The sequence below is a fragment of the Dendropsophus ebraccatus genome, chromosome 11 (genome assembly GCF_027789765.1).
Source record: "Dendropsophus ebraccatus isolate aDenEbr1 chromosome 11, aDenEbr1.pat, whole genome shotgun sequence".
In the NCBI taxonomy this organism is placed as follows: Eukaryota; Metazoa; Chordata; class Amphibia; order Anura; family Hylidae; genus Dendropsophus; species Dendropsophus ebraccatus.
This window is the reverse complement of record NC_091464.1, coordinates 51,072,302-51,096,319: the sequence shown is the minus strand read 5'-3', so window position 1 is coordinate 51,096,319 and position 24,018 is coordinate 51,072,302. Positions and strand designations below refer to the sequence as shown.

The 24,018-nt window shown below is 40.8% G+C and overlaps 1 protein-coding gene across 1 annotated transcript in view; it reads left to right on the top strand.

The window, feature by feature from the left end:
• The window catches only part of SUPT6H (SPT6 homolog, histone chaperone and transcription elongation factor), a 32,393-nt gene extending 13,016 nt beyond the window's left edge, over positions 1 to 19,377 (top strand). Inside the window, exons 7-37 of the mRNA XM_069946072.1 lie at positions 41 to 311; positions 439 to 540; positions 922 to 1,038; positions 1,158 to 1,247; positions 2,035 to 2,177; positions 2,395 to 2,543; positions 2,786 to 2,887; positions 3,514 to 3,643; positions 3,725 to 3,875; positions 4,059 to 4,213; positions 4,872 to 5,067; positions 5,252 to 5,391; positions 5,532 to 5,649; positions 5,732 to 5,808; positions 8,430 to 8,565; positions 9,322 to 9,459; positions 9,546 to 9,713; positions 9,810 to 9,937; positions 10,030 to 10,237; positions 10,443 to 10,590; positions 11,790 to 11,932; positions 12,013 to 12,153; positions 12,249 to 12,444; positions 13,289 to 13,527; positions 15,099 to 15,212; positions 15,407 to 15,531; positions 15,642 to 15,754; positions 15,884 to 15,961; positions 16,052 to 16,224; positions 16,898 to 17,094; positions 18,307 to 19,377. Coding sequence (XP_069802173.1) covers positions 41 to 311; positions 439 to 540; positions 922 to 1,038; positions 1,158 to 1,247; positions 2,035 to 2,177; positions 2,395 to 2,543; positions 2,786 to 2,887; positions 3,514 to 3,643; positions 3,725 to 3,875; positions 4,059 to 4,213; positions 4,872 to 5,067; positions 5,252 to 5,391; positions 5,532 to 5,649; positions 5,732 to 5,808; positions 8,430 to 8,565; positions 9,322 to 9,459; positions 9,546 to 9,713; positions 9,810 to 9,937; positions 10,030 to 10,237; positions 10,443 to 10,590; positions 11,790 to 11,932; positions 12,013 to 12,153; positions 12,249 to 12,444; positions 13,289 to 13,527; positions 15,099 to 15,212; positions 15,407 to 15,531; positions 15,642 to 15,754; positions 15,884 to 15,961; positions 16,052 to 16,224; positions 16,898 to 17,094; positions 18,307 to 18,493 — 4,573 coding nt within the window. The 3' untranslated portion in view covers positions 18,494 to 19,377. The remainder of the gene's footprint in view (positions 1 to 40; positions 312 to 438; positions 541 to 921; positions 1,039 to 1,157; positions 1,248 to 2,034; positions 2,178 to 2,394; positions 2,544 to 2,785; positions 2,888 to 3,513; positions 3,644 to 3,724; positions 3,876 to 4,058; positions 4,214 to 4,871; positions 5,068 to 5,251; positions 5,392 to 5,531; positions 5,650 to 5,731; positions 5,809 to 8,429; positions 8,566 to 9,321; positions 9,460 to 9,545; positions 9,714 to 9,809; positions 9,938 to 10,029; positions 10,238 to 10,442; positions 10,591 to 11,789; positions 11,933 to 12,012; positions 12,154 to 12,248; positions 12,445 to 13,288; positions 13,528 to 15,098; positions 15,213 to 15,406; positions 15,532 to 15,641; positions 15,755 to 15,883; positions 15,962 to 16,051; positions 16,225 to 16,897; positions 17,095 to 18,306) is intronic.
• Positions 19,378 to 24,018: the final 4,641 nt, after the last annotated feature.

Below are 24,018 nucleotides of genomic sequence, written 5' to 3'. Positions count from 1 at the left end.
TGTTTGCTCCTATAATTTTTTTTATATTTTTTTTCTTCAGTGCTTTGCAGGAAGCTCAGGAGATATTCGGTGTTGATTTTGATTATGAAGAGTTTGAAAAATACAATGAAGATGATGAGGAAATGGAAGAGTATGAATATGAGGATGAAGAAGCAGATGGCGAAACTCGTGTCAGACCCAAGAAGACTGCTAAGAAGCGTGTGAGCCGGCGCAGCATCTTTGAAATTTATGAGCCAAGTGAACTGGAAAGCAGTCACTTAACTGATCAAGACAATGAGATCCGGACCACAGATCTGCCAGAAAGATTCCAGGTATATTAACCATGAAACTTGAAGGTGTTGGTGCCAGGATTCATTTTACCGTTACCGCTCAGTTAGTGGTCTACCATTTTTATTTCGATTTTTATAGTGAGGACATAACTCTTAATTTTTAATGCAGCTTCGAACTATACCAGTTAAATCTGCTGAAGATGATGAGCTGGAAGAAGAGGCTGACTGGATCTACCGGAATGCATTTTCAACACTAACCATCTCTCAACAGGTAGTTTTAATATTGTAACAACATCTTCTGTCTGGCACTAGAGCAAGTCTTTTCTTATTTTTATAACTATTTATGTATTCCTGTCCTATAATTCTATTTTGCATTGTAATCATTTAGATACTTACATTTTTTCATTCAAGTTTCATTCAATGGCACTTTGATGACATCAAGCTAATTACAAGCAGCATGTAGACTTTATTTGTACTCTGCTCCATGGATTCATCACCAGATTATATATTTAGGAAGCCATGTGCTACCAAATGTAGAGCATAAAATCTGATTGCTGCTAGCTGTCTTATATGTAAAGCAGCTAAAGGACTTAACACTTGATGTTTGAATTCCGTGGCTCCTAATAACACACTTGCTGACTTCCTATAACAGGAGAGCTGTGATTATTTGGAACGTGGTCAAGTTGGTAGCAGCTTCAGCCGCAAGGGACCAAGCACCATACAGAAAATCAGAGACGCTCTAAATTTCATGAGAAATCAACACTTCGAGGTATGTGATTTATAACCACAGATGTCGACCAAACAATCTGAACTCATATGACCACATGTACTTAAATGGTGGTGTTCTTTTAAATAGAACGTCCTGTTGATGATAATTCTCTGTTCCAGGTGCCCTTTATTGCATTTTATAGAAAAGAGTATGTGGAACCAGAGCTAAACATCAATGATTTGTGGCGTGTCTGGCAGTGGGATGAGAAGGTAAATCATCATTTTCTTATAAAGAAATATGCATCATTGAATAACATTGGTAAATCATCAACGGTTAAGGAAAAATGGGCAGTAGGTTAATGGTCAGTTCTATTAAAGTTCTAATACAAGCAGCCAAAATGGTGCAACCAAACATGTAACTATCAGAGCGAGTTTGCCCAGGACTTATTATGACTGCTACATAACTGGGTTAGTACATATCCAAGGCATACAGGGAGAACCTCACAAGACCAACCAATTTGGTTAGGAACTGCCAAAATTATTGAACCTGTGATGGGTTGTAGACACCCAAGGCTTCTTGATGCATGTAAAGTGAATACTAGATCTGAGTCAATCCTACAAAAGTGGCAATGTATGAAACACACAGTACGTCATCATAACTTGCTGCAGATAGATCATACTGCCAATTCTGACTCCTGTCAATTGGCTAAAACACCTGAGTAAATGCAAAGTAATTTCATTCTTTTTTTTTTTTTTTTTCATTTTTTATCCATTTATAAATTTGGTTGTGCAATTGGTCCGTTGTACTAGCACAGTAGCAAAGCATTGGAGGTCAACTGATGTTTGAACTGATCATTCAGTCTGGACGCTGGACACTAAGGACACAAGCTTACATCTTGCAGTGTTCTTCCTTCCAGTGTCTCCAAAAATGTTGGTTATTGAAAAAAGGATAGGACTCCTGATGACAACGTATGCATTTTTGTGACAACAGTTATCGTCAGTTCTGATAAAAGAAGGATGTTGGACCAACTGATATACTGTTTTCTTTGCTTCATAGTGGACCCAGCTGAGGATGAGGAAGCAAAACTTGATGCGTCTGTTTCAGAAGATGCAGGCCTATCAGTATGAACAGATTTCTGCTGACCCTGACAAGCCACTAGCTGATGAAATAAGGCCCTTGGATACCACAGATATGGAAAGGTGACTGTTGTGATTAAAAAATATTTGTTTAGGGTGCGTTCACACCTACAGGATCTGCAGCAGGATCTGCAGCAGATTTGATGCTGTGTTCAGTTATTTAAATGAAATCTGCTGCAGAAAATCAGCTGCAGATCCTGTAGGTGTGAACGCACCATTAAGCAACATTAAAACGTTATTTATGAAGTAATTAACTATAAATGCACTCTTACCTACATAGACTAAAAGACGTCCGCTCAATGGATGAACTCAGGGATGTCTATAATCACTTTTTACTGTACTATGGAAGAGATATTCCAAAAATGCAGAATGCCGCTAAGTCCAGCCAGAAGAAACTGAAGCGAATCCCAGAGGAGGGGGAGGAGGAAGGTTTGTGAATTCCTATATACCATAAAAGAAAAAAAAAATGTCCTGTACTGTGCACAGTTTGTTTGTCTCTGGCTACTAAAGTATGTGTGGAAGTCAGGAGGCTTGGCTGTTAAGAAATTCATCTTAATCCTTCAAATTGACCTTTTGTATATTTAATGAAAGTAACTTTTTGTGTATTTTATAGCGCAATGACTCCTTTTTTTATGTAGACGTTTTAATGTTTAATTTACTTTATATTCTAGGTGCAGAAGCTGCTGAACCTGAAGATGAGGAGCATAAAGGTCCTGAGCTGAAGCAGGCTTCACGTAGAGATATGTATTCTATCTGTCAGTGTGCTGGTCTAGGTGAGTGGTTTCGCATATTTAATTTAATGTTTTATGTAATTCATAAAGCTTTTTTTTTTTTTTACACATTACTTTCTTTACAAACACCTTAGAATTGCATAGTTGCTGTTGCTTGTTTCCAACTTCTACTATTTTCCCCAAAAAGTGCCACTTTGTCATTATTACATGGATAATTGAGAAACTAATATAGGCTGTCCCCTCTACTAGGTTACTCAGTATCAAATTATCTCCTATTGGTACCATACCCCTTCCTTATTAAACTCTCCCAACCCCTCTATACCGCCTCATTGCTGGAGATGTTCTTGATTGCTTTGCAATTTCCTTTGTGTCCTTTCCCTCTCTGTCTTGTCCCATGTCTACTTTTTGTAATAATTCTACCATATCCCCACCGATTTATTGTTACTGTTTGGAGTTTAGTTAAGTTCAGTTCAATCTGTTAAGCATTGTGGTCTGGAGCACAGTCGTGCAGAGAGAGATTTTAAAAGGGAGTGCAGTGTGCTAAACCAGCAGTTCATCCCCTTCATTTCCATGAACAGGGAGCCCTTACCCCCATTGACCATGAAGTGTGATATGCAGTCAGGAATAAAATTCACAACCTACGCTGATATGTGTTCATGCTTTTTTAGATGGATTGGCAAAAAAGTTTGGGTTGACGCCAGAACAATTTGGTGAGAATTTGAGAGATAGTTACCAGCGGCATGAGACTGAGCAGTTTCCGGCAGAACCTCTGGAACTTGCTAAAGATTATGTATGCAAGTAAGTTTGTGATTCACATTATAGTTTGTGCTAACACTTATGGTTTGAACTTTTTTAAAAACGAAAAATATTTTTTTTTAGTCAGTTCACCACACCTGAGGCCGTGTTGGAAGGAGCCCGGTATATGGTCGCTCTGCAGATTGCTAGGGAACCATTGGTCAGGCAGGTTCTTAGGCAGACTTTCCAAGAAAGGGGAAAGATTAACATTGTCCCAACCAAGAAAGGCAGAAAGGTAATTGTTTTTTATATATTTAAATAAAGTCTAATGAATAATGCCTGCAAGGCTTCTTTTTCTTGTTACTAAAGCATGAGTTTTTATTTTCTGATTGCAATAAAAGGTGACCATCAGCCTGTTATAATTCTATTAGATTATGTAAAATAGTGTATGCTCATTGTATTTTTTATGCACATCCAGGAAGTAGATGAAGCCCATTTTGCCTATGCATTCAAATACCTGAAGAACAAACCTGTTAAAGAGCTCAGGGATGACCAGTTTCTTAAGATGTGCATTGCAGAAGAAGAAGGTCTGATCACTATTGAGATCTCGATCGATATGAAAGATGTTGAGGGGTAAGTAGTATTCATTTGTGCCATTATTATGCCAGCAGCTATGTACTATTACAAATGTAGTCACAAGTGAGCATACATGCCTTGCTTTTCATGTATTATGTGTTTTAGGTGCTTTTTGCGTCTTATTTTAAGTGTTTGTGGCGTTATGACAAAGGGGTGTGCTTAGACTAGACAGCTTATGGATGCACCAATTATATCAATCAGCATGAACCACTGTCATTGTATTTTTAGAAGATTTGCCCTAATATGTTTACAGATTGTTGTTTAAAGCGAATGTACCATCAGGTACATTGCTTTAAGTTTTGTACATGAATGGATCAGTGCTGGTGCCGCGGTCCTTTTTTTTTTTGGAACCGACACATGGTGCCCGCCCCAGTGTGATGATCTTCCCTCCCCTCTGCTGCGGCTCCATTAAAATCAGTGGAGCTGCATCACAAAGGGAAGAGGGTTTCGTCACACTGGGAGCTGGCGGGATTGCCCCCAGTGCTTCATGCCAGGTCGGTGCCTGGGACTAGACCGGCGCTGTGCACAGAAACTGGGTGCGGTTCAAAAAAAGGATTGTGGCACTGGCCTCCTTACGACTGTGCCAATCCATTCATGATGGTACAATCGCTTTAGGAAACAGCTATAGTATTAAGCACTTTTTTTTTTTTTTCAGTTATGGCAACGAGCAGACCTATTTTGAAGAGATCAAGCAATTTTACTATAGAGATGAGTTCAGTCATCAAGTACAAGAGTGGAACAGGCAGAGAACACTGGCTATTGAGCGGGCCTTGAAACAGTTTCTCTACCCCCAAATGGGAAAAGAGTTAAAGAGTAAACTCATACTAGAGGCTAAAGAATTTGTTATAAAGGTGAGAACTATATTGTAACATACACTGGAAAATAAGATCTTAAATCTAGTTTCAATTGGCAACATTTAAACTGTGCCTGGAAAAGTGTCATGCCTAATGTTGGGTTGAAACCATTGTCATGTGTTGATCTAATGAGTGAATTTATTCCTATTGCTATATTTTATTTTTATTTTTCATTTTTAAGTCTTGTAGCCGTAAACTGTACAACTGGCTGAAGGTGGCGCCATACCGCCCTGACCAACAAGTAGAAGAAGATGATGACTTCATGGAGGAGAACCAAGGCAAAGGAATACGTGTACTAGGCATGGCCTTCTCCTCTGCTAGGTAAGTCTTGAGACTTAATTGGAAAAACTACTTTTCTTTTAAAAAAAACAAAATACATAGACACTTTAATTTAGTTTCTATGATCTGTCACGTATTGGTACTCATCACGTATGTATGTTTTTTCCTGTTCTGCTTTACAGAGATCATCCTGTGTTTTGCTCCCTGATTAATGGAGAAGGTGAAGTGACAGATTTTCTGCGCTTACCATACTTTACCAAAAGAAAGAATGCTTGGCGGGAAGAAGAAAGAGAGAGAAAGGTTAGTTCTACAGTCATATTCCTTACCTCATATTGTAAATATACTGAATTGAAACACTGAAATTTCCGTTTACTTTTCATAGACTCAAGACATGGAGACACTCAAAAAGTTTTTGATAAGCAAAAAACCTCATGTGGTTGCCATATCTGGAGAGAACAGGTAGGTCCTCTAGCTGCTTACAAAACACATCTTTTGGGTGAATGTGATTCATATAATATTTTCTAGCTTTGTATTACATTTATCCAATATTAACAGGAACATGACAGCATATATCAGAGTGTTTGCAGTTTGTAAACTTGCTGTAGTGGCACCTACACCTTTTAGCATTTTACTCATTACTACATCTACCTTTATGTATGTGCATGCTCAGTTTCTCTGCTGTCTGAGCCTGGTCTTATCAGGGATGCAAGGGTATATCTTTTCTAGTGAGACACTGAATCTGCAGTTTTGTCAATGTCCAATTTCCCATAAAACCCCATTGTTTTACTCATTGACTTCAGTATCGCTCTGCAAATTAACTACAGGTGCTTGCATACTGTTCAGCTGAGACTCTACACCTTCTACCCTCACAGTAGCATTCTTCATTCCTCTTCCAATGTATAGTGCATAACATTGCACACACTCCCACCCTCACTGTATGTCTTCAGGCCCTTTGAATTGTACATTTTACAGCTTCTCACTCCCTCAGTTCTTTCCTCTGACCCTTGCTCTAGTATTCCTAGCTCAGTGTAGTGTACATATGCTTTTTGGGATTGGAACTGGATATAATAGAATGGATGGGAATTCCTAATAAAGACATTCTACAGTTTTATGGATATATTCTTAAAAGTCAATTGCTAAGCTATATTCTCAAAAAAGTATAAAATAGTTTTTTTAACCCTTTGAGGAACAGGCCCAAAATGACCCAGTGGACCGCGCAAATTTTGATGTTAGTGTTTTCGTTTTTCCCTCCTCCCCTTCTAAGAGCTCTAGCACTCTGTTTTCTATCTACAAGCCATGTAAGTGCTTGTTTTTTACAGGAATAGTTGTACTGTGTAATGGCGTCATTCATTTTACCATAACATGTATGATGGAATTCCAAATATATTATTTATGAAGATATAAATAGGTGAAATCGTAAAAAAGAATGCAATATGGTAACATTTGGGGGGTTCCTGTGTCTACGTAATACACTATATGGTAACAGCGACATGATACTATTATTCTATAGGTCAGTCCGAACACAACCATATGCAAGTTACACAGATTCTCTAATGTTATATATGTATTTTTTTTATTAAATCCTTTTTTTTGGCAATTAAATATTAATAAAATGGGCCCATTGTGACGCTTATAACGGTTTTATTTTTTCACCTACGGGGCTGTATGGGGTGTTATTTTTTTCGCCATGATCTCTAGTTTTTATTAATACCATATTTGTGAAGATCGGACGTTTTGATCACTTTTTATAGATTTTTTTATATATATAATGTAACATAAAATCGGTAATCCGCGCACTTTTTCCCCTCTTTTCGTGTACGCCGTTCACCGATCACAATGACTCTTGTTATATTTTAATAGATCGGACAATTACGCACACTACGGTATATTATATGTTTATCTATTTATTTTTATATGTTTTATTTATATAATAGGATAGGGGGGGTTATTTCAACTTTTATTGGGGGAGGGGTTTTGGGGTAGTGTAATAGTGTTTTGAACTTTTTGTTTTTTTACACATTTGAAGTCCCTTTGGGGGACTTTTACATACACTAGTTTGATTTCTACACTGATGATTGCTATGCCATAGGCATAGCATTGATCAGTGTTATCGGCGATCTGCTCATTGAGCCTGCCTGTGCAGGCTCAGTGTAGCAGATCACCGATCGGACCGCACGGAGGAAGGTGAGAGACCTCCGGCAGTCCGTTTTACCGATCGGGACCCCCGCAGTCACACTGCGGGGGTCCTGATCGGTAAGTGACAGGGGACCCCCCCTGTCACTTACACTTAGGGTCTATTCACACGTCAGTATATTTTTCCAATCCGCAAATTTCAGTCAGTATACAATCCGCAAATTCAGTCCGTATTGCATCCGTATTGCATCCGTATTGCTTCAGTAAAATACAGACCCCATAGAGTTGTATTGGATGTGTCAGTTACTGTCCGTACTAGGGTCTGTCCTTTTTTTTTTTTGCGAAACGGATTGCAGCCCAGTACACAACACGGATGTGTGTATAGGTCCATTGAAATACATTGGTCCTATATTATTGCGGATCCGCAATTAAGGACATGAACAGGACGTATGAATAGAGCCTTAAACACCGCGGTCGCGGCGTTTAAGGGTTTAATGACACACGGCAGCGCGATCGCTGCAGCGTGTCATTACCGGTGAGGTCCCGGCTGCTCACTGCAGCCGGCCCCCACCTCCTATGAAGCGCACTCCGCTCCGGAGCGCGCTTCATAGCGGGAGAAACACCCAGGGCGTACAGTTACATCATGGGTCGTCTGGGGACAGACTTCCATGATGTAACCCTACGTCCAGGGTCGTCTAGGGGTTAATGTCCATCCATGTCAGTGGAGTGAGCACAAGCAATCATTAATCCCCTTTAAGTTCTGGATCTACAGGCTGCCATTCTCAGGATTAGTGAGGGTCCCAACAGTCAGATTCCCACAGAAGAATGGTTTTATGACCTTTCATAACACAATAAAAAAATATATAAAAAATGTGTTACCAGTCTAGTTGAATGCTTTGAATAGTTACTATATAAACATTGTCTTCTATTATTTGTGTTTATTGCAGAGATGCACAAATGATGGTTGATGACGTTAAACGCATAGTTCACGATCTTGAGCAAGCCCAGCAGATGTCTTCTATTGGAGTGGAACTGGTGGACAATGAATTAGCAGTTTTGTATATGAACAGCAAAAAATCTGAAGTAAGATGTTTGCTAAATACAGATTGTGGTTTATATTGCATCTGTCGCATAGTTTATCATTAAGAAACTGGCAACACAGTCAAATTGTTAGTAAAAGGATATCTTATATGACTGCTTTTTTTTGCGCCTAATCCCCCCCACCACCACCCCCCGCCCCCCACAGGTGTAGAGTGTCAGAGATGTGGTTCAAGGTCTTTTGTACTCCTGAGCCATATTACCTCTCAGTTGTAATGTCCCGTTTTCTCCCCATTTGATACACACAGGAATCATCTGCCAGCTTTCACCCCTGTGGTAATTACGTGCATGTGCCATGAATGTGGATTGCAGTTTGGGTATGGCCCATGCAGTGGTTTACCACAGTGCTTGGTGCTGGCAGCCAATCCCTGTGTACCCATCAAACAGCGAGCAGGCAGGACATCACAGCAGAGAGGCGTTGTGACTCTTTGGGCCCCCCATAAGTGTGTTTTTTGTTTTTTGTTTTTTTTTGGGGGGGGGGGGGGGCGGCAGACAATAAAAGTATGCCCAGCAGGTATACAGTAAAGGTTTGGCTTATCCTATTATTAACATGATTTGACTATGTTGTTGGTTTCATACTGTCAAACCATGTGACAGATGCACTTTAGTGAAAATTTTTTAATTAAAAACGTTATCTAAAAATTGTCTAGATGTATTTGTTTGTCATCTTTGGTTAACATAGATGTTATTTCCCAATTCCTATTCTAGTACAACTCTCTTAGATGTTTGCTTCATTTACAGAGTGACTTCCGAGATTACCCTCCAATTTTACGCCAAGCTGTTTCTATTGCACGGCGCATCCAGGATCCTTTGATAGAATTTTCACAGGTCTGCAGCACTGATAATGATATCTTGTGCCTGAAATTGCATCCATTACAAGTAAGTGTCTCTTAATGCTTTCACACTGTTTTCTTTTATAACTCCATCTTGTATTTATATTTGATTTTTTTTATTTGTCAATCTAGGACCATGTAGTAAAAGAAGAGTTGCTTAATTCCCTGTATTGTGAATTTATCAACCGAGTAAATGAAGTGGGTGTGGATGTCAACAGGGCTATAGCTCATCCATACACACAGTCGCTCATTCAGTACGTCTGTGGACTTGGACCACGTAAAGGCACTCACCTGTTAAAGGCAAGTGGCCCATCTTCTACTTTTGACTTGGTGGTATTCCACACTTTTATTGCCTACAGTAGACTAAAGTTATCTTAATGTCGTGGTTATTTACAGATTCTTAAGCAGAATAATACACGGTTGGAAAATCGCACCCAGCTGGTCACCATGTGTCACATGGGTCCCAAAGTTTTTATCAACTGTGCTGGCTTCATTAAGATTGACACAAATTCTCTTGGCGACAGGTTGGTTTTACTTTCAAGTTAACATTATTAACCACATTACAGATCTGCTTAACTATGTAGCTCTTAACTTTTTAATATTTTTACACTTTTAGTACGGATTCCTACATTGAAGTCCTGGATGGCTCACGAGTGCATCCAGAAACATATGAGTGGGCTCGTAAAATGGCAGTAGATGCCTTAGAGTATGATGAGTCTGCTGAAGACGCAAACCCAGCTGGGGCACTTGAAGAAATTCTAGAAAATCCTGAAAGGTTGAAAGATCTTGATCTGGATGCTTTTGCCGAGGAACTCGAGAGACAGGTTTGTTTTATACAAATCTAATTCCTTGGGGGATTTAGTCTAGTGCAGTTTTGTTTTGTTGTGTTTTTTTCGTTTTTTTTTTTTATAAAAAGATTTTTTAAGTAAAGCAAATAGATGCTTGATAATTAGGTGACAATCTCTGGTTGGTTCTGCTTGTGCTCTGTTATCTCTGTTGTGTAATAAAATGTAAAATTGTTCCTTACAGGGTTATGGTGATAAACATATTACATTGTATGATATTCGTGCGGAGCTCAGCTGTAGATACAAAGACCTTAGGACTCCATATCGGTCCTCAAATCCTGAAGAAGTATTCAACATGCTGACCAGAGAAACGCCAGAGACTTTCTACATAGGTAAATACATTGGTTCAGTTTGCAAAACTCTTGTTGTAACATCTACAAAAACTAGGCAAATGGTAATCAGACTAAATGTTACTAAGCCACTGATGTGCGGAAGTATTTTCTTATAAGTGTTAAATGTATGGACCATAACTTTCATATGGTTTTACAACTCACAAAAGTGTTTTATTACATTTCTTCAAAGAAAATATCTGAACTTATGTAGTTCGCCACCTTAAAACCTCAAGTAGCCTATGGCAAAGTTGGTTAATATCTGTGGTCACTACCAGTGTCAATTGGAGTATTTCTTACAGTTCAATACAAATACCTGTGGCTGATGATGGCGAAACACAATTATCATATTGTCATTCAGTTTCTTAAAGGGGTAGTGCGGCGCTAAACAATTATTCACAAAATAACACATTACAAAGTTATACAACTTTGTAATGTGTGTTATGTATGTGAATGGCCCCCTTCCCTGTGTTTCCCCTCATCCAAGCTAGACCCGGAAGTGTGGTGCATTATATTCACCACATCTCGTGTCGACCCCCGTCCGCCATCTTGGGACAATGACGTAGTTTTCGGGAGGCCGGTCGAACCGCTTCTTCCGTCCCTCATGCCGGTCCCCTCTGCCGCGCTATCAGCAGCTCAGCCGCGATTGGCTGAGCATAACTGTGCTCAGCCAATCGCGGCTGAGCACAGTTATGATGCGGCAGAGGGAGGCCGGCATGAGGGACAGATGGAGCGGTTCGGCCGGCCTCCCGAAGACTTAAGTCATTGTCCCAAGATGCCGGACGGGGGTCGACAAGAGATGCGGTGAGTATAATGCACCACACTTCCGAGTCTAGTGTGGGTGGGGGGAAACACGGGGAAGGGGGCCATTTCCCCCCACCCACACTAGACTCGGAAGTGTGGTGCATTATACTCACCGTAATGTGTGTTATTTTGTGAATAATTGTTTAGCGCCGCACTACCCCTTTAAGTTGCCTATGAAAATGGTGTTAAGTTGTCATTGCCAACTAAAGTTTAGACCCAGTAATGTACGGTAAGATATCTTTGGAGCAAGTAAAAGTCTAGCCAAAAGCAACTTTTTGTCTTGAGTTAGCCACTGATGGGATTCTGATTTATCTATTTCAATCTAATCTCTCTATTGTTGTGCATTTTTTTTCCTGAGATATTAGCTTCTCTTTAAGGCACACTTAATCTCCTTTCAGGTAAACTTATCACATGTAATGTGACTGGAATTGCACACAGACGACCTCAAGGAGAAAGTTATGACCAGGCAATCAGGAATGATGAGACAGGTCTTTGGCAGTGTCCATTCTGTCAGCAAGATAACTTTCCAGAGCTCAGTGAGGTAGATAAAAGAAACACATGAAGCTTTTATCACTGCTAATAAATTTTTAACAGAATTAATTGCTATTATCTCTGCTACAGGTATGGAACCATTTTGACAGTGGCTCTTGTCCTGGTCAAGCAGTTGGTGTTAAAACCAGGCTGGACAATGGTGTAACTGGATTCATTCCAACCAAGTTCATAAGTGATAAAGTAGTGAAGAGGCCAGAAGAACGTGTAAAGGTATGCATTGCATGAGATCTGTTGTGTATCTGATAGTCACACCAGTTGTGTTGGTGAAGGCATGACTAATAGACCTATATGTTTCATCATTATAGGTTGGCATGACTGTTCATTGCAGAATAATGAAAATCAACATAGAAAAATTCAGTGTAGACATGACCTGTCGTACATCTGATCTGATGGATAAGAACAATGAGTGGAAATTACCCAAAGACACTTATTATGACTTTGATACAGAGTCTGCACATCAAAAACAAGAGGAGGACCTAAAGAAGAAACAACAGCGGACAAGTAAGTCATGATGGATCAATTTGTTTAGGCTGTCATGAAGTTAGTCCGTTTACAGTGCTTGAAGAGGTTTTAGTATATTTTATGTTATGTGCCACAATTCTCTGTCCTTTCTTTGGGGGGGGGGGAATGCAGGAGACTGGAGGAATAGGCTGCAGTGACTAGGAAGTTAAAAAAAAAAAAAAAAAAACAACTGCCCACTGGCTCTGAGCTAATCAGTTTTAGCTTACAGATGGTCAGTATTCGCCTTACAACTACTGTGCTGCAGATACACTCTTTGTCCAAGGCTCTGTGATATGTAATGATGCAGGCACAGGAACTTTCCCTTACATTCTGCTGTAATAATCAGAGAACTCAATAGTGTCCACAGCATCTTGGCAGATAAAAGGTTGTTTGTTGGCTTTAAAGTGCTAGGCCTCATACAGATATCAGGCATCAAATAATTGCATGGTCGACTCCCTTAGTGAGAATAAGGAAGGCAGTGTCCCCTATGAAGACACTAAAGAGATCTTAAAATCATATGCAGCACAAAGTGATACTTATGAAAACTACAGCTTGACCAGCACACCCCCAAAAACTGCAACATTGTCAAGGTTCAAAACAATTGTAGCACCCAGAGCTCTGTCTTTTGCCTCTGCAGTAGTTCTAAAGTAAACAGAATTTCAGTTTAATAAATTAATAAAATGTAACCTGCCCTATTTTATTTTGATATACTTGTGTTAGGTGTCATCTGTTCTAGTGGTCTGTAAATGTATTGGAGACTGGGTCTGCTTTATCATTCTAGCAGCACTTAGTTGCAGAAACTCAGGAAATGGCTTTTATTAATGTTAAATGTTTTTACTTGTAGCTTATATCAAGCGAGTCATTGCACATCCATCTTTCCACAATATAAACTTTAAGCAAGCAGAGAAGATGATGGAGACAATGGATCAGGGAGATGTTATCATCCGACCAAGCAGTAAAGGAGAAAATCATCTAACCGTCACCTGGAAGGTCAGCGAGGGAATCTACCAGCATGTTGATGTACGAGAGGAAGGAAAGGAAAATGCCTTCAGCTTGGGTTCCACGCTCTGGATTAATACTGAGGTATGCTGAAGAATGGGTAACTGACTTTTTTTGCAAGTGTAAATAATGTAGGTTAGAAATATTACCTCGTAGAGTTTTCGTCAGAACCAACTTAAGGCTTATTGCAGGGTATATTAGGTGATTGCTGACGATCCTAAAACTTGTCAGTGCACCAGGAGTTTTTCTGACACACAGGGATTAAACAGAGAATTTGCTCTACTTGACATAAAAAGGGAATTGATAATACTGCTTAATAAATTGAATCTGTCATCTGCAATTCACATTTCAAACTGCTGACACGGTTAGATATCTGTTAGGTCAAGGAGACACATGGTACCTTGTATATATCCATATGTTTTTATACTGTTGTGCAAAGTGTCAAAGGCATTTCAAAGCTCCTAATCTACCGCAAACTAGAAAACCTTCATTGCTCCCTATCTTTGCTTGAGTAACAGCTGGAAGCTGAGTCCCCAGCAAGGATACATATGGGAGGTGGAGCAAGGAGACATTACAGGCCTTGAAACTTGTGGAGTTTTAGAACACCTCTTTGGCACTTTGCACAGGAGAATGAAATAAATCTTCTACGTTCTGGAAGCATGGACAGATATATGAAAGGTACCACATGTCTGTTTACCCCAACAGTTATCTAACAGTGTCTACCTATTGGGACTTAAAGGGAACCTGTCACCCCCCGTGCCGGGGTGACAGGCTCCCGACCCCCCGTTAGAGACCCCTATACTTACCTCATCCCGCCGGGTCCCGCTTCTTGATTCGGTCGGGTCCCGGAGATCTCAGCCGCTGCAGCCCGGCGCGCGCGCTGACCGATGAGTCCAATGCTCATAGAGAATGACGGAGCGCTGGACTCTCCTGTCATTCTCTATGGGTGTTGGACTCATCTCTCAGCGCGCGCGCCGGGCTGCAGCGGCTGAGATCTCCGGGACCCGACCGAATCCAGAAGCGGGACCCGGCGGGATGAGGTAAGTATAGGGGTCTCTAACGGGGGGTCGGGAGCCTGTCACCCCGGTACGGGGGGTGACAGGTTCCCTTTAATATTGCAGCTGACAAATTCCTCTTGAAGTGACCACGTCTCTACACAGGTGTGAAGGATAAATTTTGCAGTTTTCACACCTTCGTTTATATCATACGTCATGTGGCTTGTTTCGGTAAAAAGTGATCTATCATCTGTGGATTGTGCTACCTTGGCGGGGCTTCATGGCCGCAGGGCCACGTAGCCCCGCCCCTCCGCGTCATCTTCCCCACCCCCTCAACAGCCATTGGAAAGGTGTAGGCCCCACCCCCTCTTGGTTGGTGCGCGCTACGGTGGCAATATGGGCGGGGCTAATTGGTGCTGTGTTTATGAAGCCTCGCCTAGGTAGCTCAATCCACAGATGATAAAAGATCACTTCTTACTGGAACAAACACCATGACTTATGATACAAAATTAGGTATGAAAACTGCAAAATGTACCCTTTACACCTGTGTACAGACGTCATAATCCAAAATGGGGGTGACAGTGTCACTTTTTGAATATAACTTAATATTGGAACTAAAATATATATATATTTTTTTTTTGTTCATACAATTTTGTTTAGGAATTTGAGGACCTGGATGAAATCATAGCTCGATTTGTCCAGCCAATGGCTTCTTTTGCAAGAGATCTAATCAATCACAAGTACTACCAGGACTGTAACAATGGCGACAAGAAGGTAAGTGTCACCCATGTACAACCTGTTGTCATTTCTCAGGAGTGGATTTTAGGAACACTTCCTTAGGATTTGTTCACATTTTATTTGGAAAAATCCTCAACAAGTTGGTTGCACATCTGCCACATGTGAACATACCCTTAATAAAGTTTGTGTTGCTATTTAGATAACATCTCATTTGTTTTGTATGTGAACAGAAACTAGAAGAGCTTTTAATAAAAACGAAGAAGGAAAAACCTACGTTCATTCCATATTTCATATCTGCCTGTAAAGAGCTTCCTGGGAAATTTTTACTGGGGTATCAACCACGAGCAAAACCAAGGTAAGGGCACAGGTAGCTGGAATCTTTCAGCCTATTGAGAATAGAATAAAAAAAGTGTATGTATATAGCTCCTCAAATTCAACCATTTTACATTGTGTTTTTTGGCTTAGAGTGGAATATGTTACAGTAACACCTGAAGGCTTCAGATATCGTGGCCAAATATTCCCTACAGTCAATGGACTCTTCAGGTGGTTTAAAGACCACTACCAGGATCCTGTGCCAGGTATGTCCTATGCAGCATTTATTGTGCCTTTAGTAAGTTTATCTCTTGATATTTTGTAGTGCATGCTCCAGGATATTATTTAGCATTTAGCCAAATGGACATAAGTGACTGTTTGCTTTCGTTTATCAGGTATTACTCCTAGCAGTAGCAGCAGAACAAGAACTCCGGCCTCCATGAGTGCCACCCCTGCCAATATTAATCTTGCAGGCAAGTGCCTATATCTGGTGAAATGTCTGGTTAAATTGTTCTTATTACTTGTTAAGAAAATTTTATAATTTTTTATTTATGTTTTTGCAGATCTCACTCGTGCTGTCAATGCCCTGCCTCAAAACATGACTTCACAGATGTTTAATGCAATTGCTGCAGTCACTGGACAACATGGGCAAAACCCTAATGCTACACCTGCCCAGTGGGCATCCAGCCAGTATGGTTATGGTGGAGGCAGTGGTGGTGGGAGCAGTGCATATCATGTAAGTGTCTTTTTAGACAAACAAGCAAGAAAATTGACTTATTTTTGTAGCAGCTGTACCTATGCGGAATGGTTACTGCTGTTTGCAGTTGATGTGTGTGTGTGTATATATATATAATATATTATATAATTCTTATAGAATGGTGATACACAGCACCATTAAAGCCCCGTTCACACGTAGCAAAACCAGCAAAATTTTATGTCTCTAAAATGCTGAAGCCACTATAGCAATATTTAGATGTTTGTAACTTTTGTAAGCCTAAATGTTGTTGTTATTTTTTTTTTTTTTTTTTTTTAAGAGCGTATTAGGGAATTACATATTTTACTAAGCTTTAAACAGTGCATGTCAGCTCAGCTGCTGCCGGATCAGTGGTGAATTAACTCATAATCCGGAAGTTCGGATATCCTTGGTTACAAACCACTCATGACGGAAATAGGTATGACCTACATTTTGATTTATTGGAGGTTGCAGGCATTTCTTCTACGCATGGTTCCTAACCATGGATACCTGAACTTCCAGACTAAGAGTTTAAATTGCCGCTAATCCGACAACAGCTGTGCTGGCAGGTACCCCTTTAAAAAGTTTTAGTTCAATTGGTAATGTATGCTTAAGATATCATACTTTTTTGTGTACATATGTTTTGGTGTACTAATTGTTCTGTTTTTGCTTATAGGTGTTCACAACTCCTGCTCAGCAACCTGTGGCTACTCCTCTGATGACCCCAAGCTATTCCTATGCCACTCCTAGTCAGCCTATTGCTACACCACAGTACCATCAGCTGCCACCAAGTGCCACACCTACCCCAGCACCTACTCCCCAATCCTCCCATTCACAAAGCAGTTCAAGTTCCCGGCACAGGCAACAGTCTAAGTGAGTACAACCTTCTTACCCCTAATGCTGACTATACATGAGTTCAAGATTCTGCTCAATCAGACCTGCATTGGCACTGTTTATTCAATAGAAGAAAGGGTGACAAGCAACTGCTTCATATCTTTGCTGACTCTTGCAGAGCCAAAGGTTCAGGGATATAAAAATAAAAGTAGGCCATTCACCTTAGCTTGTCATTAGAATCTGTATCCTTTTATCTGATGGGTATGGCTGTCTTCTACCTATTGTAGACTGGGACATGGGTCAAAAATCTGTGTTGCAACTAAAGAAAATGAATGTGGTAGCATTGTAAACCACAAGTTGACATAATAACTCTTAAGGCCCTATTCACACGTCTACAATTCTGTCTGCAGTTTTGCACAGAAAATAGGATCAATGTATTTCAATGGCCCCCTTCACACATCCGTAGGTGCGTACAAGGCCTTGACCCGTACCGCAACAAATAGGACAGGCCCTAGTGCGGACTGAAATTCCTCCACAGACACACCAATTGAACCCTATGGGATCCGTATTTGTGCAGGTGCAATCCGCAAAAATAAGAATCTGCAAATGGTTACTAGATTATTGTTAACCACTTTTTTTTTTTTTTTTTTTTTTTTTTTTTTGCGAAACAGCAAAAAATGCTGATGGCAATTTGGGGATTGCTGATGAAAAATGGCAAACTCAAATTTGCAAAGCGAAAAATATACTGAAGGGTTAATCGACCCTTAGATGGCTCTTCAGTTGCAGCAATTTGTGGGTTTCCGTGTGAGCCCTCCCTTCTATTATAAGCTGGGAAGCTGCATATTTTAGGCAGTGCAACATGCCATTCTTAGGCCACATGACCTGTTTTCCAGCCCAAGTCACTGGCCCAGATTTATCTGAGGACTGATACTGTCTGGTTTTCCCACAGCAACCAAACGCAACTCCTCTTTTGTTTTATCAGAGCAATCTGAGAAAAGAATACTGAGCTGTAATTGGTTGTTGTTGGAAAAACAAATAAAGGCATTAGTCATTGTGTTCATTGGACTATACTGTTTAATATTATATTGTTATATGCTATATTGTTTTACAGGCTTTAATGGGCTATTCCCATGACTTCATGTAACTTTATCCATGTTTACATTACATCTTGTTTCAGCTATGAACAGTTTATCGGTAGGCTCTTTATCATTTCTTCACATAATAATTTCCTTTTTTTTCCCCCCCCACCAGACCAAGCAGTCAAACACCTATTGACTGGGGGAAAATGGCAGAGAAGTGGCTGCATGAAAAAGAGGCAGAGAGGCGAAAACAGAAGCAGCGCTTAACTCCTCGTCCTTCACCAAGTCCCATGATTGAAAGTACACCCATGTCAATTGCAGGGGACGCCACACCACTACTAGATGAAATGGACCGATGAAAAAGTACGCGTGAAAATGAACTTTTTAACGGCCAGGTGGAACAGCCATGCTCCCAATCTTAGCAAGTGTATAAATTGCTCTAATCAGAGCATGTTTATAATTTCTAGGCCAATATGCGCATAGCTGTACATGAAAAGATTGGACCCTCCCATGTGAAGCCTGAATTTACTTGATCAGTACCGGAGGAATCATATCTCTAGCGCAAGCGTCGATATCCTATTGTTTGGTGTTAAAGTATTCCTTCACTTCTAAGATTAGAGGTAATATTTGCCTCATTGGGGTAAAGCAAAAAAAAAAATCTGTATGCTACCTGTTTTTATGACCTATGTTTTAAACATAGAATGGGCTTCACTTTTATTTAAAATTGCATATTCTGCCAAAGAATGCAATATAAAGAGAGATCTGAAGCAAAGATCTCGCTCTACTCCTGTATGTGCTGAACAATTGGAGATGCTGGAGCCGATCTACTGTATAAAGACACTTAGGGAAGAAAAAGGGCTGAGGGCAATTGTCTGTAAAAAATCATAATTTGCCTGAGGTAGCTTTTATGGGCTCCTTGGCCAAAGGGATGCTTTTCTGTAGCAACCAACTGGCTTCATACAGTAACAAACTTATTATTTGGTTGGAGACATTTGGGTAAATGTATTTATTATTTTTCGCCTGTGCTCTGATTCCCACTGCTGTGAACAGCTAACCGTAAGTTTGCGGCTGTATCCTTCACACTCTTTGCATACGTATGTGATAAATCATAGCGTTTTGTTTTCTTTTAACCTTTGACATTGCAGTGTGGAGGTGTCTTGGAGTTCTGCTGGCATCCATAGATGTTTTTATTTTATTTTTTTTTTTTATTTTTTTTTTTTTTTCAGCAGGCAAATAAATGGTCTGGAACAAAAATGACTTTGGTGTTTTTTTTGTTGTACATCCTTAAGGAGTGCTTCTCTGATTTCTGATACTAATAACCTAGCCTAATGGTGCGTTTACACAGACAGATTTATCTGACAGATCTTGGAAGCCAAAACCAGGAACAGACTATAAACAGAGAACAGGTTATAAAGGAAAGACTGAGATTTCTCCTCTTTTCTAATCCATTCCCTGGTTTGGCTTAAAAAATCTGTCAGATAAATCTGTCTGTGTAAACGCAGCATAAGGATGCGTTTACACAGAGAGAGATTTATCTGACAGATTTTTTAAGCCAAAGCCAGGAATGGATTGCAAAAGAGGGTAAATCTTAGTCTTTCCTTTTATGAGCTGTTCACTGGTTATAGTCTGCTCTTGGCTTTACAAATCTGTCAGATAAATCTGTCTGTGTAAACGCACCATTAGTATCTGAAGGCCAATACCCATTATCCCTGCCAGTCAGCAGTTTGTTCGAAACATAGCACCTTGATATATATACACACACAGAGTGAACGTTGGATGTTCTTGTGCATAAAAGATTAGCAAACTTTACTATTTTGTTGCAGTAAGCTAACTAGCGATCTATAGGGAAGATTTATCAAATCTTAACCCCTAGACAACCCTGGACGTAGGGTTACGTCATGGAAGTCTGTCCCCAGACGACCCATGACGTAACCTTACGTCCTGGGTGTTTCTCCCGCTATGAAAGCAGGTGGGGGCCGGCTGCAAACAGCAGCCGGGACCTCACCGGTAATGACACGCTGCAGCGATCGCTCTGCCGCGTGTCATTAACCCCTTAAACGCCGCCATCGCGGCGCGACCGCGGCGTTTAAGTGTAAGTGACAGGGGGAGTCCTCTGTCACTTACCGATCGGGACCCCCCCAGTGTGACTGCGGGGGTCCCGATCGGTAAAACGGACTGCCGGAGGTGTCTCACCTGCCTCTGTGCGGTCCGATCGGCAATCTGCTGCACTAAGCCTGCACAGGCAGGCTCAATGAGCAGATCGCCGATAACACTGATCAATGCTATGCCTATGGCATAGCAATCATCAGTGTATAAATCAAAGTACTGTATGTAAAAGTCCCCCAAACGGACTTCAAAAGTGTAAAAAAAAAAAAGTTAAAATCACTAACACACTACCCCAAAGCCCCTCCCCCAATAAAAGTCTAAATCACCCCCCTTTCCCATTATATAAATAAAACATATAAAAATAAATAAATAGATAAACATGTAATATACCGTAGCGTGCGTAATTGTCCGATCTATTAAAATATAACAAGCGTCATTGCGAACGGTAAACGGCGTACACGAAAAGAGGGAAAAAAGTGCACGGATTACCGATTTTATGTTACATTATATATTTAAAAAAAATCAATAAAAAGTGATCAAAACGTCCGATCTTCACAAATATGGTATTAATAAAAACTAGAGATCATGGCGGAAAAAATGACACCCCCCATACAGCCCCGTAGGTGAAAAACTAAAACCGTTATAAGCGTCACAATAGGCCCATTGTATTAATATTTAATTGCCAAAAAAAGGATTTCATAAAAAAAATACATATATAACATTAGAGAATCTGTGTAACCTGCATATGGTTGTGTTCGGACTGACCTATAGAATAATAGTATCATGTCGCTTTTACCATATAGTGTATTACGTAGACACAGGAACCCCCCAAACGTTACCATATTGCATTCTTTTTTACGATTTCACCTATTTATATCTTCATAAATAATATATTTGGAATTCCATCATACATGTTATGGTAAAATGAATGACGCCATTACACAGTACAACTATTACTGTAAAAAACAAGCACTTACATGGCCTGTAGATAGAAAACTGAGAGTGCTGGAGCTCTTAGAAGGGGAGGAGGGAAAAACGAAAACACTAAGATCAAAATTTGCGCGGTTCACTGGGTCATTTTGGGCCTGGTCCTCAAAGGGTTAAAGCAATCTGATTGGTCGCTATGGACAACTGCTGTACTGTTCCTTTGCACAAGGTTTGATGAAACTCCTCCTATGTGTATGAGATCCTCCAAGCAATCAGTAGATGACGGCGAACAAGAGATCAGGCATGTTTTTTTTTGTTTTTTTTTACTTATTCCCCTTGCCTAACTGATATAAACATGCGGACCGTGCATATTTGTGGTGGAGTGTAGAGAAACGCAGTACTACAAACAAAAAGTGACAGGTGTTCTTTACATACTGCCAACACATTAAATTCTTCATGCTGCCACATGTAATATAAGTAATTTCATCCAAAAATATTGCTAGGACTATATTAAGAGGCTATTCACTGTAAGAGCACAGAGACAAGGAACTTGTTATCATTTAGCCTTTAGAAGGCTCTATCAGTGGTTCCGGTCAGAGCAAACAATTCCCTATTGTACAGGGAGACTTGTGCTTGCTTTTGTCTGCTGATCTTTGGCCTGTTAGAAAGGGCGAATTTGGGCCTGTTTGGCCAATAATATCCCCTCGTAATTGGGCCCTTAATTATTACAAATAAATATGCAAATGGATAAATGGAAGGATCTTTTGACTGCTCTCTTGCTATGTTATGGATATATTGGGAAATTCTGTCATCTGGGACCATGGCTGATTTCCACAATAACAAGTTATGTGAGGAGCTCAACCCACATCCACTCATAGTTACTGGTAATATGACAAGAACGTTTCTAGTCCATGTAGGTCAATGTCATTGTTTATGTGTAGCTCTGTCTTCCTCTCCGGGTCAAAACAATGCATATGTGCAATAGGCAAACTGGTTACATAATTTTTTTTTTTTTTTTTTTAACCTGAACTTTATTTAAACTATATGAATGAGGCCTTAGTGCTGTTGTCCCACCCTAGGTGTTTCTCTGATAGTTGTCAACTGTGCTGTCGTGTAGACGAAAGGGGAAACAGTGAATTACTGTATTTTCCGGCTTATAAGACGACCCCTGACTTTTAAGAAGATTGTCAGGGGTTCGGCTTATACGCAGGAAAATGTTAACCCCTGCCTGACCACAGACCTGCTGCGGTCAGGCAGGGGTTAACTGCAGCTAAATAAAAGAAAAACCAACAGTTAACTCACCTGGGGCCCGTCCCCGGCCTCCGCCCATCTTCTGGCCTGTTCTCAGCACAGGCAGTGTGACATACACTGATTGCGCCGGGGATTCCCGAAGCTCTCCCGGACAGCTGAGCGTCATATTGGAGCCGCTCGGCTGCCGGGAGAGCTTCCGAAGAATGACAGAGGCTTCGGGTACTTCCGGAGGCTCTGTCATTCTCCCGGCAGCTGAGCATCTTCAAGCTCTTTCAATGAGATGCTCGGCTGCTCGGGAGATCTTTGGGGATCCCCGGCGCAGTCAGTGTATGTCACACTGCATGCGCTGGGAACGGGCCAGGGACGGGCCACAGGTGGGTTAACTTTTTTTTTTTTTAATACTGGTTGCCCCATACGGTAGGGATGTGGCCATTTTTTAGCTTCCCCCACCGTATGGGACGACCCCAGACTTCTAAGAATTTTCGGGGTTAAAGAGTTGTCTTATACGCCAGAAAATATGGTATTCTCATTGATCATTTATTTTCTACGAAGTCTCGACGACAGCACCCTTACAACCTACCCTTTATTCTTGGATATGGTTATTTTTATATTAATTATTTCACTTAGACAAGTGTCATGAAAAACTTTTTCCCAGTAATTGAAGCACATTACAAAGTTATATAACTCTGTAATATGCTTCAATCACCTATCTGCCTCCCTTCCCTGTCTTTTCCCTCCTCCACCCCCCACCAGGAAGTGTCCTAACTCACACAGACCTGATTACTGTCGTCACCGTCACCAAGCTCTTCTCTCAGCTCCTTCTCCTGTTACAGCAGCCCCCCCCCCCTGCCTTGTCAGATGACTCAGCTTGGTCAGCTCCCATTGGCTGAACAACTGCAAGCCATCACTTGGATTGGGGAGGGGGGTCTGCTGTAACAGAACCTCCTGCTGGTGACTCATCCTCACAAGAAGGAGCTGCCTGGTGACTGTGATGGCAGTCATTAGGTCTGTGTGAGTTAGGACACTTCCTGGTGGGGGGTGGAGGGGGGAAAAGACAGAGAAGGGGGGCAGATAGGTGATTGAAGCATATTACAGAGTTATATAACTTTGTAATGTGCTTCAATTACTGGGAAAAAGTTTTTCATGGCACTTGTCCTTTAAATTTTCCTTTCAGTGTTTACTGTAATACACTGGTCATAGGAGGAAGGAATTTTTAACCTCTCAAGTGATTTTCCTCTCACTGATCAGGAGTTGTCAATCTCGGGTGTGCTATTGTGGAGACCTTGTAGAAAAGGAATTATCGGTGAGCATAATTTACAGTTTTTCACTTTATGTGGGCAAAACAGATGCGTAAGCTATCCTGATCGTGGAGGTGCAGATCAGATCGGCTTCTTATCAGCTGTCCAGCACCCACACTACATAGTGCTTGGAAGACGCTTGCTCTGTTCACTGTGCAGTGTCTGGACCTGGTTATTGCAGCTCAGGTCCATTCACCTGAATGGAAGCTGAGCTGCAGTTGTCCGCATTCACTGATTCATAACTTTTTCTGGCTCATTTCACTGCGTAGAGGAGATGCTGAACAGCTGATCCAAGTGGGTGC